The sequence below is a fragment of the Gorilla gorilla genome, chromosome 1, assembly GCF_029281585.2.
Source record: "Gorilla gorilla gorilla isolate KB3781 chromosome 1, NHGRI_mGorGor1-v2.1_pri, whole genome shotgun sequence".
Taxonomy (NCBI): Eukaryota; Metazoa; Chordata; class Mammalia; order Primates; family Hominidae; genus Gorilla; species Gorilla gorilla.
In genome coordinates this window covers 49,133,144-49,156,329 of record NC_073224.2, presented here as the reverse complement: position 1 = coordinate 49,156,329, position 23,186 = coordinate 49,133,144, and the positions used below count along the sequence as shown (strand labels likewise).

Sequence of the window (23,186 nt, the reverse complement as noted above, 5' to 3'; positions counted from 1 at the left end):
AGAGTGACAGTATTTGTTGTGAAGCCAGACAGAATTAACATGGTACTCCTGTTTCCTTACAGCGTGACCCAAGTGGCTCCAGGGCTAGATCACCGTTAGCCTAATTCCTAATCTTTCCACAGCTTTCCAGTTGCAGAGCTGTTAATCAAAAGTGAATGCACAGTACATTCCATATTCTGTTACTTTACATTAAGAAATGGGAGTCAGAAAATGTTAAATCATAAGGTTTTTGGAGGAGGAAGATTAGTAACATGTTTAAAAACATGCTTCCTCTTAGCCAAGGGCAAAATAGGTTTTGGCTATTTTCTCCTATTCTCGCAGTTAAAACGGACAATCAACAATAAAATATCAATTTCCTTCTGATTTGTCTAATTTCAGAAGTAAATTGTAGCTTCCCACTGTTTATGAATGGAATCTCGAAGGAGTTAGAAATGAAAAAAGTATATCACTATGGAGATTATGTGACTTTGAAGTGTGAAGATGGGTATACTCTGGAAGGCAGTCCCTGGAGCCAGTGCCAGGCGGATGACAGATGGGACCCTCCTCTGGCCAAATGTACCTCTCGTAAGTGCAAGTGCAAGGAATGTGGGACCTTCCCGGTCATGGTTATTGCTCATTCATTCATCCATATTGGCATCAAGTGTAGTGTGATGTTTATGGCATATGCTATGAGCTATAGAGTACAATATGAGCATCCACCTATTCCAAAACTCCCATAGTGAGAGTAAGGCCAGACTTCCTCTTCTCATACTTCTCACTTCAGCTCTGCACCTTTTTTGTCTATATCACTTTGTGGTTGCATGAGCCACACGGTAATGATTTATTTACAGCCTATGAGCCTTACAAGAAATGTTTTCAGCATGAATTAGGGAGCACCTTCCAAGCTGCAGAGAGCAGCTGGCCTGTCTCCCTCACCACTGGAGGGGACAGGATTTTAAGCTAGCACAGCTGGATAGAGCAGATTTAGAAATTACGTATCATTGAGCTCTGTAGAAGAGTAGCCCTCTGCTGGCAACTGGAACGTAATGTAAGATAGAAAACTACCCACATCATGGAGCAGATGAGCAAAGTTAATAATGAACAGCCTTTCTTAATCCAAGTTAGTGCTACACTTTCCCTTCTCCCCATCTCTTATGACTCTCCTAATACATGGTTCTACACCAAGATTGTTCAAGATCCAGTTTTACAATTAATCCTGTAAATATGCTAATATGACTCACAGATAATATTTCTAAATTATCAGCTTGACACTCCCTTAATATCAAATTATATTTGCTTTTTTGGCAAAAATCTCACTGGATAACTTACTAAATGCTTTTAGAGTATTCTGAAGATCTGGCTGGGACTGACAGAAAATTCAGGTCATTGGAGAACCAACCACATCAAATGTTAGAACAAAATATAAAGCAATAATACAAAAGTCACTTTGCACCAGCATAAGAAGAGACATACAAATAAGTGGAACAAAATTGATATTAATAAAATAAAGGGGCCAGGTATGGTGGCTCATGCCTGTAATCCCAGCACTTTGGGAGGCCGAGGCGGATGGATCACCTGAGGTCAGGAGTTTAAGACCAGCCTGGCCAACATGGTGAAACCCCATCTGTACTAAAAAATAAAAAAATTAGCTGGTCATGGTGGCAGATGCCTGTAATCCCAGCTACTCAGGAGGCTGAGGCAGGAGAGTCGCTTGAACACGGGAGGTGGAGGTTACAGTGAGCCGAGATCGCTCCATTGCACTCCGGTCTCGGTGACGAGAGCAAAACATTTTTTAAAAATTGTCCATTAAATTAACAATAAAAAGGTTGTTAGGTGAACACCCAATAAAAAGCAAGGATGTGATGAAACTGATATTGTTGTGTGTTGAAGGTACTATTGTAAATTTGCAAAAACTCTTATGAAAAACAATTATGCAATGTATGTGGAAAATAATACAGCTATTCCTGCCAGTTAGCCCTCCTAGAAATTTAATCTAAGGAAATAATGTAAAATATTAAAATATTTTATGCATTTTATTAAGGGTTTCATGAGACAGAAACCTAGAAACAAGCTAAATGCACAATAGAAGTCATTGAATACACTATGATGCATCTACTAGATTATGTTAGTTTGCCTTTGTTGTAACTTATATTTCTAGTATATAATTATGTGAAAACACACATATAAGGAAATGTACCAGAACAGAATGTATCAAAACATTTTTTGGGTACTAGGATTGGGGTGACTTTTTTCTTTAGTTCTGTATTATAAATTTTCTTCTGTAATTGTATTAATAATAATTTTTAAAAGTCTTCTCTGAGTGCAGAAGGTAAAATGAGAGTATGTGAATGAAACCAATGGCTTTTTGCATTAGAAAAAATATTAGACTGAGTCCTGAAGAAAAATCAAGATGACTTGTCACTGGCTGAGAGGTCCTATTCAATCATGTTGCATGCCAGAGTGATGTTTTGTGACTTTTGTCTTCCTTTTAGGTGCACATGATGCTCTCATAGTTGGTAAGTTTTATGAAAGGTTTGCTGAGGAATTCTGGCATCTATAACAGTAAGTACCTACCTATAATGAATGAAATGGAAAAAGAGAGATCAAAATGTCTTGAGTTGTAAAGAGATCAAAATATCTTCAGTTGTAAGTTCAACTAGAAAGAAAATAATGATAAGTTAGGCCACAATATGGTGAAACTGGCATCGTCATATGCATACTAAATAACCTTCATCAAAGGCTCTTTACTGCCTTTGAACCATTACAAATGAATAATCATTCATCAGTGTCAAAAATTCTTTACTTGAATGTGGTGGGAGAATGCAACTTCTTCTTTCAGTTGTAACCTGGAGTATGCTTCCAGATGGTGATCCTGCTCATTTGCACAAATAGAAAGCCATAAGACCAGTCTTCTGAGCCCATATCTGTGATTTGCCTAAATAAGAATAGTTTTGTGATAGAGTTTGCTTCCAAGGGAATACTGTGGCATATTACTCTTACATCCCTTTTTACACATCTGGACACTGAGACACAGAGAGTTAACGTAACTTGCCCAAGACCGCAGAATGGGGTAGCCTGGGTCTACCTATCTGTGGAGACTGTGCACTTTAACAATCAATAAATGGACAAAATGACCTAAATATGTAATTCAACAAGAGAGAGAATTCCAGTATTTTCACAATGAAATGCCTGTGTGTTAAGTCTTAGGCAAGAGACATGGGCAGGGCCATGGAGAGCTGGTGGCCAGCTGCCCCATCACGGTTCTCACTTACTTTTGGAAAAGCTGACATTGGACTAAAGGTTACAAAACGGCTCAGCTCACACCTTAACTATAGTAACCCTGTGGGAGTGAGACTAATGCTATAGAAACCCAGAGTAAAGCAGAATGTATAGTTACATCTTTAAAAAAAAAAAAAAAGCATTTGCAATCTGTAGTGGGACTGGATACTAAGATAGAATTTAAAACCTGTAAGTTATATTTTCTATGCATTTAATTACCTTGTTTTACTGCCTAGGCACTTTATCTGGTACGATCTTCTTTATTTTACTCATCATTTTCCTCTCTTGGATAATTCTAAAGCACAGAAAAGGGTAAGTATAGCCATATTATCCCAAGAAATGTAAACTGTACTTACCCCCTCTTGGAAGTCAAAAGAAAGTAAAAGACAAACAAACCCATTGCTACATAAACAGATGTGGTAATTCTTATAAAGAAAGTCCTTGACACACAGTATAGACAAAGAGGTATTCACACTAAAGGAAGTATATAGGATACTAAGAACAATTAAAAAAAATAATAATAACAAAAAAAAGACCATTTGGCCAGGTATGGTGACTCGTGCCTGTAATTTCAGCACTTTGGGAGGCCAAGGTGGGCAGATCACTAGAGGCCAGGGGTTCGAGACCAACTTGGGCAACATGGTAAAACCCTGTCTCTGCTAAACATACAGAAAATTAGCTGGGCGAGGTGGGACACACACCTGTAATCCCAGCTACTCGGGAGGTTGAAGCATGAGAATTGCTTGAACCCAGGAGGCAGAGGTTGTAGTGAGCCAAGACTGTGCCATTGCACTCCAGCCTGGGTGACAGAGTGAGACTACATCTCAAAACACACACACACACACACACACACACACACACACACAGCATTTTAAGAAGGAATTGAGTTTTACAGAAAGAGAAAGTAGGCAGAAGGGGTTTTTAAAAAGTTGTTCATGAGGCTGTTTGATATCCTAGTTTTGCTAAGACATTGCAGACACTGACCTCTAAGCCCAGATCCTATCATAGCACTACAAGTTAGATTGGGTCACTTATGGCACACATATCATATGGCACACATAGGTTGCCAGTGGGGAAGAATTGAAACTTTCCATTGGGTATTTTAATATATAAACAAATATTTTGTAAACACCATTAACTTTTTTTTTTTTTTTAAGACAGAGTCTTGCTCTGTCACCCAGGCTGGAGTGCAGTGGCATGATCTTGGCTCACTGCAACCTCTGCCTCCCAGATTCAAGCGATTCTCATGCCTCAGCCTCCTGAGTAGCTGGGACTACAGCCATATGCCACTACACCAGGCTATTTTTTGTATTTTTAGTACAGAAAGGGTTTTGCCATCTTGGCCAGGCTGGTCTTGAATTCCTGACCTCAAGTGATCCACCCGCCTCAGCCTCCCAAAGTGCTGGGATTATAGGTGTGAGCCACCAGGCCTAGCCATCATTAATTTTTTTAATTTGAAAGAAAAAAAACTTGCAAAGACTAAGATCTGAATAAAGAAACGTCTTCGACAGGGAAGAGAACCTACACAGCTTTTGTACTGGTTGATTGAATTATAACAATCTCAATGAGGCCAGAATCAATAATATCAATGTTATATGGTTGATGAGCAAATTCCATACCCATAGAAAAACTGAATTTGTAACTTTTAAGTGAACAGTTTTCTATAGCAAATATTCTAAACAAGTGCAGTTTCCTACAACAAGCTTTACAGAAACTGGTTTTGATATTTCACAAAGATGCCAATATACTTTTTAAAAAGTAGTTTGTCATAGTAGATCTTGCTGTAAAGAACCTAGTCAGGAACTCAATTTTATGGAAAAATACTGAATTAGTAGATATTTAAATTTAAATATCCATCCTTCCTAACTAATGTTCTCTGTATTTTACGGCTTGACATATATTCTTTGCTCTTTTCCGTTACAAAAAGAAAAGGTAAGTAGCTGGGCACTTTACCTTAACAAAGTACTTGTGTCAATACATTTTTCCTCTTAAAGTTTCACGTTAAGTACCATATAATTAGTGAGTTAATTTTTAAAAAAATTACTAAGTCTGAATTAAAGGAGTCGGGGCTTCTAATTTTCTGTATCTATATCAGTCTCTAGTTAAAACCACACAGGGGAAATGATTATCCCTTCTTCTTGGAAGTATTCAAGATACTTTAATATCTTGAAGATATTTGAATATCTCCACCCTTCTAACTATGTCATTCTTCATTACTTATGGTCCATTCCTTGTTAATCAACTAGAGGGTCAGATTCCCAAGCCTAACTATTGATTTGTTTCACCTACATAATTTAAGATCATTTCCTCATATTAATCATCTTCAGGCATAAACATGACTCAATATCCATTTCATAAAATTATTTCTTTAGAAATGATTGTCTTGTATAGTCTAAGCAACCTGAGACCATATACTATTTCTTCATGTTTTCCATCTCGTAAAACCTGCCTCCTATTTTTTTCATATTCTTTAAACTGTAATGTCCATGGCACAACCATTCTCTCTCTGACCAGTGGCTACCAGAAATGTGGCAGAAAGAAAGATCATGATCCTTGTTAGACTTAAAGGTCAGGGAGGTAAACCTCCCAAACATCTATGTAACCCACACTAAAACCTATTCTATATGTGTAATCCAGGAAAGTTTTTAAACATTTTCTAAACTTTTACTTTTGACCTGTTTCACTTCTTGGGATTGTAACTGCCTGATGTGTTCTTCCTGCCTGTCATACAGACAAAACCAATTCCTTGAGATCATGGTATATTGCAGTAAAGAAAGAGATGAATTAACACAAGGCCAGTCACGTGGAAGAACTGGAGTTATCACTCAACTCAGTCTCCCCAAGAACACAGGGGCTAGGGTTTTTATAGATCATTTGGTAGGAAGGGAGCTAGGGAATGGGTACTACTGATTGGTTGGGGATGGGGGTGTGGGAAATGTTCCTCATGTGCTGTGTCCACCTCTGGTTGGGGGCCACAGGACCAGTTGAGTCATGAGTCACAGGTCCAGGTAGAGTCAGTCAGTTGCCAAATGCAAAAACCTGAAAAACATCTCAGAAGACCAATCTTACATTCTACAGTAGTGATGTTATCTATAGGAGCAATTAGGGAAGTCACAAATCTCTGAGCAGTAATGGATTGTAAAACCTATGCCTATATTTTAGCAGAGTTCAAGTCCTCTCCTAATCCTAATCTCTTGGCCTTTCATTAGGTTTCAGGTCCTGAGCAAGGAGGGAGCTAGTTTTAGGAAGAGATTGTTATTATCCTTGCTCCAAAGTTAAATTATAAACTAAATTCCTTTCATGGTTAGCTTGGCCTACACCCAGGAATGAGCAAAGCCGGGCCACCTGTGAGGCTAGAAGCAAGATGAAGTCAGCCATGTTAGATTTCTTTCACTCTCAGAATCTTTGCAAAGGTGGTTTCAGGATAGTGAGTGCATTTCTCTAACAAAACACCATGGATTTTCATGTTAGAAATAACACATAGCTAAAATTGGGAAAAAGAAGTAATAAACTTAAATAATCAGAAGGCAGAGATCCCTTCTTTTGGAAGGAGTTGGGCTGATTAATCATGCAGTCATACCTCCTTGAGTGGGTGTGGCCAATAAGCTAAGTCATTGTGGCTATGTGAGAAGGGCTGATTATTCCTTATCTGGAGCTCAAGCTTTCCTCACAGAAAGAGAGGGGCATAAAGGGCCTCATGGCAAAGAAGAAGGAAGCCATGTGGGAAACGCAGACTATGAGTGGAGAGTATCGTAGTGGTCACCAAGTCAGAAGAGCCATTTATCCTGGAGCTAAAAAAGACTGACAGATATAGAATAGTGTAGAACAAGATGGCCTGCTCTATGGGAGAGCCACAGTCACACCAGGCCTAGAGAGGTGCAGGCTGACGTCTACCTCAAACACTGGAGACAATTCAGAAGCTGCATAAGCAATCTGAAGATTTACTAAGAAACTAAAATGAGGCTGGGTGCGGTGGCTCAGGCCTGTAATCCCTGCACTTTGGGAGGCTGAGGCGGGTGGATCACCTGAGGTCAGGAGTTTAAGATCAGCCTGGCCAAGATGGCAAAACCCTGTCTCTACTAAAAATACAAAAATTAGCCTGGTGTAGTGGCACATGCCTGTAGTCCCAGCTACTCAGGAGGCTGAGGTAGGAGAATCGCTTGAACCCAGGAGGTGGAGGTTGCAGTGAGTTGAGATTGTGCCACTGCACTCCAGCCTGGGCAACAAAGGCAAAACTCCATCTGAAAAAAATAAATAAATAAATAAAATAAAATAAAACAAGAAAAGAAACTAAAGTGATAGAGAAATAGAAGGAATACACACACAGAAATGATCTCACCTTCTTTAAAATGCTCCTCAAGGAGGTCTACTTTAACTACCCTAGTAAAGATGACAGGACCCCACCCCCACATTCCCAGTCTCTCTTATCCTGCTTTATTTTTTTATAGACTTATTCTCTTTTATTATAATTAATTAAATAATTACATTCCATGTTTATTCTCTCTGTCCCTCCATGAAGTCGGGGATTTTTGTCCTATCTTCACCAATGGATACATAACAAATCTAAACTGTCCCTGGGACAAAGAGAGTCTCAATAAATATTTATCAAGTGAATGAGTGAGCTACACACCACGAAGAGTGTTACCACAAGGGGAAATTTCTGCCGTAATTCTCTACCAAGTTGAACAGTGCATCTTTAACTTGTCCTAAACTTACTCCAGGTTTCAAGGCTGCTCCTTGTACTAATATACCAACTGTCTCAGTCTGTTGGTATATATACTTGGGCAGTTATAACAGAAACTCCATAGACTGGGTGGATTCAATAAGCATTTAAGCTGGGTGCAGTGGTACTCACCTATATGCCCAGCTACTCGGGAGGCTGAGGGAGGAGTACTGCTTGAGCCCATGAGTTTAAGGCCAGCCTGGGCAATATGGCAAGACCCTGTCCCTAAAAAACATTATTTCATTTCTAAAAACCAAGCATTTATTTCTCATAGTTCTAGTGGGTAGAGAGTCCAAGGTCAAGGCAACTGCAAATTCAGTGTCTGGTGGGTCTCACTTTCTAGTTAATAGACTTCAATCTTTTCTCCGTGTCCTCAAATCAGAGAAAAGGAGTGAAGGAGCTCTCCTGGTCTCTTTTCTAAGGGCACTAGTCCCATTCACAAGGGCTCTGCTCTCATGATCTAATTACTTCTCAAAGGTCTCACCTTTGAGATCCTATAGTCATTAGATCCTATAAATTTTCAACATATAAATTTGGAAAGATACAAACATTCAGTCCATTGTACCAACACTGCATTTGGTAAGCACATATGCTTAAACGATATCACACTTGATTTCATGTGCCTTCTCAATCCTCAGCTTTCCCTGATTAAGAATACCTAATTACTCTGCCCATTTCCTCTGCACCCTCCACCTTGGCCTTTCCACTCGCTATTACTACTATCTCTTGCCTTCTTGGTCTCCACTATACTCCTCACCATCCCTGCTCCCTGGACTATGATCCCCTGTGAGCAGGGACCACCTATATCCACCCAAAACAATTTTTATTTAATGATTTTTTAATCTCTACTTGTACAGCAGTCAAAATTAATAATAAGAGTAGAGATGGTTAATGTATTTACAAAAAGAGTTAACATGTTTATTTATAGGTTTATTTACCATTTATTATCTTCTTTGGTCCTCAAAGCAACTCTGTGAGGTAGGTAGGCCCAATCATATTGTTATCCCAAAGCATAAAACATTCTAGGTTCAAAGAAATTCAGTGGCTTGTTTAAAGCCAGTAGGAAGTCGTTAGGAATTAGGCCTTTAGTCCAGATTATTTAACTGGAAATCTTGAACTCTTTGTGCTAGTATTTTGACAATGTTAGTTGCCATTTCTGAATCTGACTCTATATTACTGAAATTCAGTATCCAGAACTGTACATAGTACAAACCTAAATTATTTTCCTTTTTTCTTTCAATATTCTTTTTCTCCCTATATTTTACTGAGTTTGTTTTAGCTACTCTGGTATATTGAACCAGTATCTTTCTAGAGAACCATATGCAATCTCTCCTTTTTTTACTCTTTATTCTGAGTCATTAGGCTATAAAAAATTAAGGTATTTCTTTAAGGGCATCTTTCCATATTGAGATTTCCTGGCGTTTCACACAGACTTGGCAAGTTCTTCTGTGATTTAATCTCACTGCCTTGTTATTTCACTAGTTAAAAATATGCTGCCTGCACATTTTGATATTTCACTGTGTATTTACAATAATAATTTGTGATAATGTTAAATAAGATAGGTCATAAGGTAGGTCATGCACTCATCAGTGAGGAATAATACTGGTTAGACTTCTTCATTCAGAGCCCATTATTGCCTCTTGTTACTGCCTCGTACCCACTCCCATTTCTACACAAAACAGCCTTGTCCACCGTCAAAATTTCAAAGTTTCCATTGTTGTGATGCTTAGAATGATAAAATACTTAAGGCCATCCTCTGTGAAGTCTCCCTGAATTTTCCTATGTTCACATTAACCACCAGTAACTAACCAAATAGCTCTTCATTGAACATATACTCACCGAGATCATGTTCTCCAAAACCCCATGTACCACTCATCACCCAAGACCATCTTACCACTACTCATCTTACCACTTCACCACCACTCCTTGGAAGGTCATACCACCTGGCTATATACCCCTCCACTCTTCTTCATCCATGGATCTCAAGTGTGCCTTCCCTGTCCTGTGAAAACTCTGCCCCCTGAAGCAGTCTGCCTCTTTTTCTCAGATGATGCTGTCATTCTAATTTCCATAAGAGGGTAAAGAATAACTGAGTGATGAGGAAACAGTGGTACATGTTGAAGTGAGTTAACTCTTCAAGCTTCCATTCTAAAATCCCTAATACCAACTCATACATAAAATCTCCAGGTACTGGTACTGTTTTGTCATTTCATTGATAAAAGATGAAGTGTTTGTTAACCCCCAAAGAGGCAGTGTACCATACCAAGTGAGGGTGAGGGCTTTGCAACCGCTAAGGCCTGTGTTCACAGTCACTCACTCTCTATGAGACCCTGAGCAAGATACTTATCCTCAGTAAATTTCATTTTCCTTGCCTGTGAAATGGAGATAATAATATTTCCTACCTTATTTAACATAATGCCTCATTTATGATGCGTGTCAGAAAATGTTAGCTATTATTTACACATGATTGTTATTACTGATATTAAAAAGTGAGTAAATATTTCTTTTACTGTTAGTTCTTAAATACCTTCATGACAGCTACTGCTGCTCCCCTAATTGTGGATATTGCTTGTACAGAAAACAGAACATATATCTTCACTATAGGAGAAAAAGGAAGCCTCGCGTAACACTGCAGTGCAAAGTCATTCATGTTGTGCAGCTTAAGTGTCAAAATCTCGATGTAAATCCTATTTACTAATCAAAATTATGTCAGAAATAGTGAAATGTGTTAAGGCGTGGACATCTGCCTATAAACAATTTAGAGTATTCTGACAGAAAATATAGGATGATTTTAGTATTATTTTCTAATCTAAGTTTTTGCTTAGTATTAAAAGATGAGATTTGGTTATGATTTTCCTTTCAGACATCTTGAAAAGGTATCAGGAACTTAAGGCAAATAATACCTTAAATTTCAAAATGCAAATTACTAATTTCTTTCAAAACAGATACTTAAATGATTAAGACAGTTTTTCTATTTTTTTCCTCTGCCAATTAGCAATAATGCACATGAAAAACCTAAAGAAGTGGCTATCCATTTACATTCTCAAGGAGGCAGCAGCGTTCATCCCCGAACTCTGCAAACAAATGAAGAAAATAGCAGGTACCTATATACATACTGAATTCAAAATGTTTTCAACAACTCAAATATCAAAAATGGAAACAGGACTTGAATATGATATTGCACTAGGTAGGTCATTGATACCAAAGAATTTAGAAAGTACTTCAGGAGTTGGAAACTTCTTTTTTTTTTTATTGGATCATTATTGTCATTTCCACTGATTTGGGGTGATGACTCTATAAGTCAGTGCAGTCACAGTCACTACTTTTTCAAAGCATTCCTATAATTTCCTGTATTTATGCTATGAAACTTTGAGAAGTAGTATGCTTTTCTTTTCCTTGTGGAACCCAAGAATTTGCTGCCTGCTTGTACCCTCGAAGTCTTCCAGCTTCCCTTAAATGCACAGTCACTTTAATGTCCTCTGGAGACTTTCGCTTTACCTCCCCAGCCTCCAACCCCCTTGATTTCTGACTTCCACTGAATTCTCTACTTCATTTGGCCTCTTTGACTGCTCCTTCTTTTGGTCCTCATTCCCTTGGGCTTATTAAATACCTAACCTTTCATTCTACCTATTCAAAGCAGGCTTACTGCAAGCTGTTGTGTAGTACACGTTGCTAAAGATTTGGGGTGAAAAGGGAAATTATACCATTATCAAAAGTGGTATATATCAATATTAGAAATCACTGAACTGAAAAGTAACTAGTACACCAGGGACCTGAAAACTACCACCTGTGAGCCAAATCCAGTTGGCCACTTGTTTTTGTAAATAAAGTTTTACTGGGGCACAGCCACACCCAATCGTTTGTCTACTGTCTCTGGCTCCCTTTTATATACTACAACAGCAGAGCTGAGTAGTTGCAACAGAGACCCCAAAAGCCAAAAGTATTTACTATCTGGCCCTTTAGTGGAAGACTTTGCTAACCCCTGAACTATATCATACTATGAGAAATTTCTCACTGGTTAGTTCCCCTTTTAACCTGGGCTTTCCATCCTCTTCCTAGGCCTCTCTCTCTCATTGGATACTCCTCTCTTTTGTTCAAATCTTTACTGCATTCTCAGGGTATGCAGTAAATACAGGCATTCAGACTCTCGGGCTTCTTGCAAATTCAAAACTCCATTTTTCTTTAACATTCAGAACAGTTTATTTGGCTCTGGCTTACTTTGGCTATGCCCAAGAATTCTAAAATGTCCTACCCATAGGTGTTTGGAACATTTTCAGGAATAAGATCACCATATGCCCTAGAACAGAATTAGGCCAGTCCTGTAGAAAGCAGAAGCAAAAGCACCACAGTCATTACTAAATTTCCTTTCTTTATGTCCTACCTCTTTCTCATGTACCTGTGCATTAATCTAAACTTGGCATGTTACACCTACATACATCAGAAATCCTAAATTCAACAGAGGACAGTGGAAGGGGCCCCAGGAAAAGTAAAGGAAGTGGAAAAGGTATTTTATAGTTAACCAAAATATACGTAGAAGCAATTCAAACTTTTCTAAACAAAAAAGTACAGATTATGTCCTATTTTCTCCTATAATAGAAATGAATTTGCAATGCCCTGTTTATTATCTGTCTTCCTAGTTGCTTGCTTCTCGCTTATTTGTCATTACTGTTTATGAAAACAAATGAAATATGCATTGCTTTTTTAAAATTCAGAATTGATATTTTACTTTTTGAAGCTTTAATGTTTATCTGGCCTGATCCTTCTGAAATGGGCATTTGTATACACTGGGGGATACATGGCTAATGCTAATATACCAAGGGGATATAAAAATCATAAGATGAAAATGGCATGGTTTCCTAGAGAATATATTTTTCTAATGTTACTCCAATAGTTCAAATAAAAATTGTATTATTTCAACATGAACACAAACACATTTATAAGGGAGCAAAAGACAAATAAATAATGCAGGAAGTTTAAGATAAAATAAGACGGCCGGGCGTGGTGGCTCACGCCTGTAATCCCAGCACTTTGGGAGGCCGAGGCGGGTGGATCATGAGTCAGGAGATCGAGGCCATTCTGGCTAACACGGTGAAACCCCTTCTCTACTAAATACACACACACAAAAAAAATTTAGCCGGGCGTGGTGGTGGGCGCCTGTAGTCCCAGCTACTCGGGAGGCTAAGGCAGGAGAATGGCGTGAGCCCGGGAGGCGGAGCTTGCAGTGAGCCGAGATCGCGCCACTGCACTCCAGCCTGGGTGACAGAGCAAGACTCCGTCTCAAAAAAAAAAAAGAAAAAAAAAAAAAGATAAAATAAGACAGAAAATATTGTGCTTTCAGGGATGCTTTAGACTATGTCTCCAAAGTTCTTGCGTGAGGCATTCATTTTCCTTTACTATCAGAGTGCTATGGGAGAAAAGTCAGGCAGAACTGATTCAGGGCCAGCTGTGTGGCCACTCATTTACAAACAGACAAAATAACAGCAGACTGGAAGAACAACAACCATTTTTACAAGAGTTCATTTTAAAAATATTGCACAATGATAAATTATTTGATTTAGCCTCATTCCTGTCAGATTACCTGCCTAAAACACTTTTCTGCCTTTCTTTCTATCTAAATTCCCTGAACCCAGCTCCAGCTCTGAATTCAATCAACCAAGATGCTCTCCCAAACAACTCTAGTCCAAAATGATGTCTCTCTTTGAAACTCACATTTCCTGACTACACCATTTAAAAAAAACTAATTAATTTTAACAGTAATATCTCATCATTATTAAAAACAAGAAATAGGGGAAAATATAAAAAATATAAAAATTACCTGCAATAATCTCTATCTAGTAGTATTCTTAAGCTTCTTTGCATATTATTATACATTCGCATATACACCTTGAGATTATATTGATTGCACAATATTGAATCCTGTTTTTTTTACCAAATGACAAACATTTCTCCCATCATTATAACAGTACATAACCTATAGTAATTGACATTTCATGTGTTGTTTTTTGCCTGTTAACTCTATTGCATTCATGTAGTTGCTTATTTATTCTTCAAACATTCTTAGCCACTTACAATGTGCCATACGTTGTGCTTATGTGTGTTTTCTTTTCCATGATAAATTAACTTCTGATGAATAGAGACAATTTTTTAAAGATCTCCCCAATCTCTCAGTATAATCAAATGAGAAATGTTCAGTAATCAACTGAGCACGTTAATCAATTGAGAAATTTTTCATGAGCGTCCCTGTGAAGAGATCACCAAACAGGCTTTGTGTGAGCAACATGGATGTTTATTTCACCTGGGTGCAGGCAGGCTGAGTCCAAAAAGAGAGTCAGCAAAAGGAGATAGGGGTGGGGCCGTTTTATAAGATTTGGGCAGGTAAAGGAAAATTACAGTCAAAGGGGCTTTGTTGTCTGGCGGGCAGAAGTGGGGGTCGCAAGGTGCTCAGTCGGGGAGCTTTTTGAGCCAGGATGAGCCAGGAAAAGGACTTTCACAAGGTTATGTCATCACTTAAGGCAAGGACCGGCCATTTACACTTCTTTTGTGGTGGAATGTCATCAGTAAAGGCGGGGCAGGGCATTTTCACTTCTTTTGTGATTCTTCAGTTACTTCAGGCCATCTGGGTGTATACGTGCAAGTCACAGGGGATGCGATGGCTTGGCTTGAGCTCAGAGGCCTGACAAAATTAATTTGTGAAAATTTCATTTATCCTCAACTTTTTGGAAATACTCTTACATCAAAGTACACCTCAAATTGTGTACACTGACTACTGATCACTTTTCAGTAGGTATAAAGTCCTTAAAAATTTTGTTTCAACTTTCCCTTTTAAGATTGGAATTTTGACCACAGTGTTCCACGGGAACAAAGTGAATCATCTGTGGCAAAATATGTTAGTCAAGAAGTGAGTTAGAATCTGTGCCAAGCGTTAAGACCTTGTGCACCCAGGTTCTGGGGCGGAGTAAAGAGGCAGGCTCCAAAGACATAGCTGTGTGTTGGACATGAGAGTATTTTGAGGAATACAGGTAACAGGTGATGCTGGGAAGTCCTGTGAAACGGAAGGAGAACAAAGATGAGGAATCTGGTGGCAGTAATAACCGGGGAACAGATGAGCTGGAGGGCCTCATCAAGAGGTCTGTCCCTTGGTAGCAGGACGCCATTCCCGGCCTTAAAAGGAGAGGCTTCAGCACGGCTGGGGAAGCACGTGGATACCTTGTACTAAATCCACTACTGCAGCTCATTCTTAACTGTAAGTAGAAGAGGAGGACATGCTTTCTGAAGCTGACCCCTCCAAGATGAACAGTTCCTATTTCTGTCCCCTGCTACCACCATGGTGTAGAACAACAGAATCAAAAAAACATTTTTTCTGTTATGGGTGACCTGTACGTTTTCTAGAATGGAAGGAGGCTCTTTATTTAGTAGCTCAACTCTGAGAACACTTTTTCTTTGGACAAAATTAAAAAAGGAAAAGGTCAAGTTAATCATTAATCTCTCTGTTTTCTACTAATGTCTCCATTTACGCCATACTTTCTATGTCCTACATAGCAGCCATCACAGAGGGCAATAAACACTTCTAATGACTGTGTAATTTATATGGAATGCTGAAAGGGTGGGTTGGCCCTCCACACCTGTGGGTGTTTCTCATTAGGTGGAACTAAAGACTTGGAAAAGAAAGAGACACAGAGACAAAGTATAGAGAAAGAAAAAAGGGGGCCCAGGGGACTGGTGTTCAGCATACGGAGGATCCACTGGCCTCTGAGTTCCCTTAGTATTTATTGATCATTATTGGGTGTTTCTCGGAGAGGGGGATGTGGCAGGGTCATAGGATAATAGTGGAGAGAAGTTCAGCAGGTAAACACGTGAACAAAGGTCTCGGCATCATAAACAAGGTAAAGAATTAAGTGCTGTGCTTTAGATATGTATACACAGAAATATCTCAATGCCTTAAAGAGCAGTATTGCTGCCTGCATGTCCCACCTCCAGCCCTAAGGCGGTTTTCCCCTAACTCAGTAGATGGAATATACAATCGGGTTTTACACTGAGACATTCCATTGCCCAGGGATGAGCAGGAGACAGATGCCTTCCTCTTGTCTCAACAGCAACGAGGCGTTCCTTCCTTTTACTAATCTTCCTCAGCGCAGACCCTTTACGGGTGTCGGGCTGGGGGAAGGTCAGGTCTTTCCCTTCCCATGAGGCCATATCTCAGGCTATCACATGGGGAGAAACCTTGGACAATACCTGGATTTCCTAGGCAGAGGTCCCTGTGGCCTTCCACAGTGTTTTGTGTCCCTGGGTACTCGAGATTAGGGAGTGGTGATGACTCTTAACAAGCATGCTGCCTTCAAGCATTTGTTTAACAAAGCACATCTGCACAGCCCTTAATCCATTTAACCCTGAGTTGACACAGCACATGTTTCAGGAAGCACAGGGTTGGAGGTAGGGTTACAGATCAACAGCATCTCAAGGCAGAAGAATTTTTCTTAGTACAGAACAAAATGGAGTCTCCTATGTCTACTTATTTCTGCAGAGACACAGTAACAATCTGATCTTTCTTTTCCCCACATTTCCCCCTTTTCGACAAAACCGCCATCATCATCATGGCTGTTTCTCGATGGTCGCTGTCTCTTCGGAGCTGTTGGGTACACCTGCAGACTAACAACAGAAAAAACAGGCACACAAGGATTAATATGAAATTTATAATCGTAGTACTTCCGATGGTCTTAACCCAAGTGACAGGGTTAAGATTTGCGAGGCCATCAGCAACTCCTGCGATTGCCTCAGTTCCTGGCACCAAATTTAAATGGGCTTTTGATGTTTCAAAAATTTGTTCCTTTAATTTGGAAATGTCTAAAGTGAGATTATCTTCTCTTCCCTGTAGATGGCATCTAACCATGTCCCAGTGATGCTCAGACTCATTATAAACTTGGGGTATAATACAAAAATCTGAGATATTCCAGTCACACTGTAACTGGAAACGATGGTCTAAGTTCATGAGCCTGTCTCCCATCCTGACAGTTTGTCTAAGATCATTAATTTGGTTTGCCAATTTTTGATCAATACCAGATTGTGAATTCCACAATCTTGTAGAATTTTTTTGCCAATCATTAACAAAGTTTACTGACTGAACAGAAGAGTGCAATGCAACTCCTGCTACAGCAGCCGTAGCTGTGACTGCAATTAATCCCATAATCACTGTAATTAAAGTAAAAATGAATCTTTTGGATCTATTTAAAATGGCTTTTAATACTTCAGTCAAAATATGGACGGATGGCGAGGCCTCCCACGGTCGGTCCATGGACACAGAGATCCACATGCCTTCTCTTGCCCTCACCAGCAGAATACAGTGTTGCCAATTAAAAGTTGAATCAATGCAAGTAAACAATCTGCAATTTTCACAGCTTATAGTTTGAGAGTCTGGTTTAATAACTATATTTCCTACAACTAGCATATAAGGGGGCTTTACACAGGTTTGTAAAGGAACTGTTAGACTGGAATTTAGGTTGATAGTATACAATAGCTTACGATCTCTTGTTTCTAAAGTTTGATTTCTAGACCAAATTCTAATGCGGTATGAGGCCATAGTAAGCCTCCATAATTCTGGATGTTCAGGACCAGAAACAGGACTTATTATTTTTGGTCTTGGGGTAGAGATTCCTTTTTCTCCCCATTCCCAAGGGTAGAAAGACTGTAATTTTTTAGCTTATGTTTGTCTAAACTTTGTTAAGTCGCTATCAACAGCTGGACTCACTTGTGCACTGGGACACGACTGAGTTTGTCCTGTGCAATTGTGGTAGAATTGACCTCGAGGTGCCCGATCTATAATAGTTCCGAATTCACTGTTTTGTAATATCACTGCACTATTGGCCACACATTCTTCCCAAACTAAAACTTCTGTATTTTTTGATCTTTTGGGAATTTCCTTGGGGCAAGGTTTCCCTTTAGGTCTAAATTTTAATGATCTTTGATAAGAAAAGTCTTGTAAATAATTTACCCGTGGCCTGAGTGACATCCCGCTTACCGTGTGATAAGTGAATCTACTGATGGGACTGACAGTAGGTACTTGTACCAACCAATTTTGGACTGCAGGCATTAAACATCCTGGTGCTCTCCCTAGGCAGATAGGAGGATAATGATACCCAATGGAAATATTTATCATCATCCCTTCTTCCTCAGGTTTCGCAGGGCAATGATCATCTGTGGGGCCAGGTACCCATATACTATCATTAACATATACTTCAATAGGATTATCCATCCATGTGACTGGTGTTTTCATCTCCGCGGAGGCGCTTTTCTTTGCATCTCCGATGGGTTCATCATAGATCTTCAAATGTCTAGTGGGTGTCCAAACAGGAAGCTGATTTTCTCCTGGTGAAACACAAGCAAAACCTCTCCCCGACGTCACCACCTTCCCTATTTCCCATGTCTTATTTTTATTATCTTTCCACCAAATCAGTTTTCCTTCATGTGGGCTATTCTTTTTACCAGTAAAATGTTGTTCTGCAGAAGTAGTAGTCTGATTTCTATAAATGTTTAAAAAATTTAAAGTATAGAGTGCTAGATTAAGTTGCATCTGAGGAGTGGTACATTCCTTACTGTCTCCCCCTTCTTTTTGCTTAACTAATTGAGTTTTGAGTGTTCTATTAGTTCTTTCAACTATGGCCTGTCTTTGGGAATTATAGGGAATTCCTGTTGTATGTGAAACTTTCCACTGATGTAAGAATTTTTGGAAAGCTTTACTACAGTATCCTGGTCCATTGTCAGTTTTGATTTTTTCTGGAACTCCCATTACAGCAAAACAAGATAATAAATGTTTTTTAACATGGGAAGTACTGTCTCGATTATCTGGCCCTAAACAATGTAAAATCATAATACTTTGATACACTTCTGAGGCTGTGCCTACGCTGACAAGCCCTGTAACAGCCTTTAGTTTAGGCCAATTTTTTGGCCACTGATTTAAAGCAGTGATAGAGACATCTGCTCCAGTGTCTACTAACCCTTCAAACTGTTTTCCTTGAATAATGGCCTTACACACAGGTCTGTTCTCTGAGACCCGACTTGCCCAATATGCAGCCTTTCCTGTTGGATCAGTGCTTCCAAACCCTCCTGTTCTTTTTATCTCACTGTTTCCAACCTTAATATAAGGCAGGAGTAATAATTGTGCAATCCTGTCTCCTGGACTGGCACTCCAAGGAATTGAAGAGCTAATAACCAATTGAATTTCGCCATTATAGTCTGAATCAACCACACCAGTGTGAATTTGAACTCCCTTCAAACTTAGACTTGACCTACCTAAGATTAGTCCTACAGTCCCCTCAGGCAGTGGGCCATATACCCCTGTGGGGACTTTTTGTGGGGGCTCCCCTGGAAGCAGAGAGACTGCCTGTATAGTACATAAATCTACAGCTGCACTGCCGCTTGTGGCGGGGGACAATTGTTGTATTGTGGTAACTGGCTCATTCCCTGAGACACTTGGGATAGTGGGGGTTGTTGTGCCTGAAAACCCTGAGGAACAAAGGGCTGAATTGGGAATGCCCCAGTTTGTTGCGGGGCCTGAGGCTGGCCCCTTTGCTCATTTTCCTGACAATGGTTGCCCATTTCTATCAAATTTAGAATGACATTGACTAGCCCAGTGTTTTCCTTGTTTACATCTTGGACGTAAGTCAGGTGGCTCTTTTTTATTTGAGACTGGGCAATTCTTTTTTAGATGACCAATTTGATCACAATTATAACATTTCCCTCCAAATGTTCTAACTTGTCCTCCTAAAGCAACTCCTGTTATTGTGGAATAAAGTTTAGAAAATATCCAAAGCTTATCAGCCTGTAAATTCTGGGTAGTTCAGTTGTCTACCATGCTGTTAATTAAATGAAAACATCCTGTTATTTCAGGGTCCTTCCTTGACAAAGTACTATACAAGCTGAAGAACATCTTGAATACAATTTTGGTGGGAAAGGAGCCAATTGATTTCAACAGAATCAGATCCGAGCTTCATAAAGTCTTTGAAGTGACTTCACAGAGACGCAGACATGTGCACTTGAAGATGCTGCCCCTTCCCCGGTACCTGGCAAAGCTCCTGCCTCTTTGTGTGCGTCACTGTGAAACCCCTACCTTCTGCCTCGTGCTAAACGCACACAGTATCTAGTCAGGGGAAAAGACTGCATTTAGGAGATAGAAAATAGTTTGGATTACTTAAAGGAATAAGGTGTTGCCTGGAATTTCTGGTTTGTAAGGTGGTCATTGTTGTTTTTTAAAATATTTGTAATATGGAATGGGCTTAGTAAGGAGAGCTTGGAAAATGCAGAAAGTTATGAAAAATAAGTCACTTATAATTATGCTACCTACTGATAACCACTCCTAATATTTTGATTCATTTTCTGCCTATCTTCTTTCACATATGTGTTTTTTTACATACGTACTTTTTCCCTCTTAGTTTGTTTCCTTTTATTTTATAGAGCAGAACCCTAGTCTTTTAAACAGTTTAGAGTGAAATATATACTATATCAGTTTTTACTTTCTCTAGGGAGCAAAATTAATTTACTAGAAAGGCATGAAATGATCATGGGAAGAGTGGTTAAGACTACTCAAGAGAAATATTTCGAAAATAAGCTTTCGATATTTTCTTTTTTTTTTTTTTTTTTGAGATGGAGTCTGGCTCTGTCTCCCAGGCTGGAGTGCAGTGGCGTGATCTCGGCTCACTGCAAGCTCCGCCTCCCGGGTTGACACCATTTTCCTGCCTCAGCCTCCTGAGTAGTTGGGACTACCAGTAGATGGGACTACAGGCACCTGCCAACACGCCCGGCTAATTTTTTTGTATTTTTAGTAGAGACGGGGTTTCACCATGTTAGCCAGGATGGTCTGGATCTCCTGACCTCGTGATCCACCTGCCTCAGCCTCCCAAAGTGCTGGGATTACAGGCATGAGCCACCGCGCCTGGCCGCTTTCGATATTTTCTAAACTTTAATTCAAAAGCACTTTGTGCTATGTTCTATATAAAAAACATAATAAAAATTGAAATGAAAGAATAATTGTTATTATAAAAGTACTAGCTTACTTTTGTATGGATTCAGAATATACTAAATTAACTTTTTAAAACACAACTTTTAAAAAATGTATCAAAATAATAAACGTGTTCTGATATTTTTAAAATAAGTGACCTTGTGTTCTTTAACCAGTCCACATCTTTAGAGAACAAAAATGTGTTATGATATTATGGGCCATGCTAATGACCTCTAGAAAACATCAAAATATTTCTGGATATTTAATAATAGCTTTATATATGACTAATGCTCATTTCTATGTAATTCTGTTTAATAGTTGCTTTAAAGGTGAATTTTGCCACATTTACTTTGACAGCAGTATAAGGAGTGAGATAGACATGAACCTGAATTTCAATTTAAAATCATGGAAGAGAGGGAAAAAAAACCAGCTTAAGAAAAATCAACTGATAAACTGCAAGAAAAAAATGCAACTTACATCACAAAAGCTAATTGCTTTATTATTTAGAGACTACTTAAAAATTAAAGACCAAACTTCTCTCCACCCAACAAAAATGGGCAAAGGACATACAGCTAGGTCACCAAGAAAGAAGGGCAAATAGGTGGTGAGTATATGTAAAGATACTTGATAGGACTTTTGCTTAGTTGGATCTTTAGCAAATCTCTTTTATTTCTTGGGATTCTGAAGAATCCCAAGAGGAGGACTAGAAACTAAGTGATTGGGAATTGGCCTTTTTAGAATCAAAATTTCCCATTACAAGAAAAAAAAATCCTGTGTTCTTTTTTTTTTTCCAGAATGGAGTAGGTCAGTGAGCAATGTGATTAATAAATATTTCAATGCCTGTGACTTTTGATTTATTTTGGAGACAGGGTCTTGCTCTGTTACCCAGGCTGGAGTGCAGTGGTGCTATCTAGGCTTACTGCAACCTCACCTGTCACTTTTTAATTGCAAGAAAGCCGAAAGGTTTTTTTCTATTATATCAGTTATAATGAGAAATACTGTATATACTAACTATGAGTAAAATGCTATATTGCCTAACTTGTATTATTAAGCAATTCGGCTAACCTGTGACCTTACATTTTCATCTGAAAAGCAGGGGCTGGACACCAATTGCCCTATGAAGCTATTGCTAGTCCTAACATTCTTTGTTTTGTTTGCTTTTTTGGCACACTTAAGCGTGTACTATGAAGTTTATGATGCTTTAATGAAATTTTCTGTCTCTACCATTGTAATGAGAAAGGAATAAAATACTTTATTTTGCAAATCTACTTATGGAACATAGTTCTGTACCTGATTGTTTTCATAATCCCTGTGTTGATGTGTAATGCCACAGACATGCTCTTGATGGTAACAGGAAAGAAAATCAGACACAGCTAAACATAAAGGTCAGTTGGCTGGCAGGTGCTTAGCAGGTGTAAATAGAGGCCCATTCATGCTGCTACACTTGCTCCTGAAAAGCATAATGTAAATACAGTATACTAATTAGGAGGCAAAGAACCATCTAACATGGTTCTTTTTTTTTTTTTTTTTTTTGAGATAAAGTCTTGCTCTGTCACCAGGCTGGAGTGCAGTGGCGCAATCTTGACTCACTGCAACCTCCGCCTCCCAGGTTCAAGCAATTCCCCTGCCTCAGCCTCCTGAGTAGCTGGGACTACAGGTGTGCCCCACCACGGCCAGCTAATTTTTTGTATTTTAGTACAGACGGGGTTTCACCATGTTGGCCAGGATGGTCTAGATCTCCTGACCTCGTGATCTGCCCACCTCGGCCTCCCAAAGTGCTGGGATTACAGGCATGAGCCACCGCACCCAGTCCTAACATCAAATTTTAAAAGAGTTGGCCACAGTTTAATGACATCCCTGCACACCAGCCTCCACCCATACTGCCTTTCATAAGCCCCTTAAAAGAGATCCCATAGTTCTAAACCGGGTCCACAAACACACATATCCTCATTCTCTCCTTTTCTTCTCTTTGGCAGTTTGACAAAATCTTTAGAGGGAATTGGAGGAAACATTAATCTCCTAAATCAACTTCATTCAAAGCTTTGGCTTCAAGTTCTACCCGTTAAGGCCTCAGGAAGTTCATTGTCGACATTGAACTCAGTCACTAAAATGACCTCAAGGCTAAGGGATAGACCACAGCTCCACTTCACAAGTAAGCTTGCAACACCTGATTTAGGAAAGTTTGCTGTGCAGACAGTTGTAGCTCATCCCTTTTAC

The 23,186-nt window shown here is 39.3% G+C and overlaps 1 protein-coding gene across 1 annotated transcript in view; it reads left to right on the top strand.

The window, feature by feature from the left end:
- The window catches only part of CR1 (complement C3b/C4b receptor 1 (Knops blood group)), a 125,118-nt gene extending 104,691 nt beyond the window's left edge, over window positions 1–20,427 (top strand). The window contains exons 35-39 of the mRNA XM_031014458.3: window positions 379–564; window positions 2,472–2,495; window positions 3,495–3,570; window positions 10,977–11,081; window positions 19,862–20,427. Coding sequence (XP_030870318.3) covers window positions 379–564; window positions 2,472–2,495; window positions 3,495–3,570; window positions 10,977–11,081; window positions 19,862–19,874 — 404 coding nt within the window. The 3' untranslated portion in view covers window positions 19,875–20,427. The remainder of the gene's footprint in view (window positions 1–378; window positions 565–2,471; window positions 2,496–3,494; window positions 3,571–10,976; window positions 11,082–19,861) is intronic.
- Window positions 20,428–23,186: the final 2,759 nt, after the last annotated feature.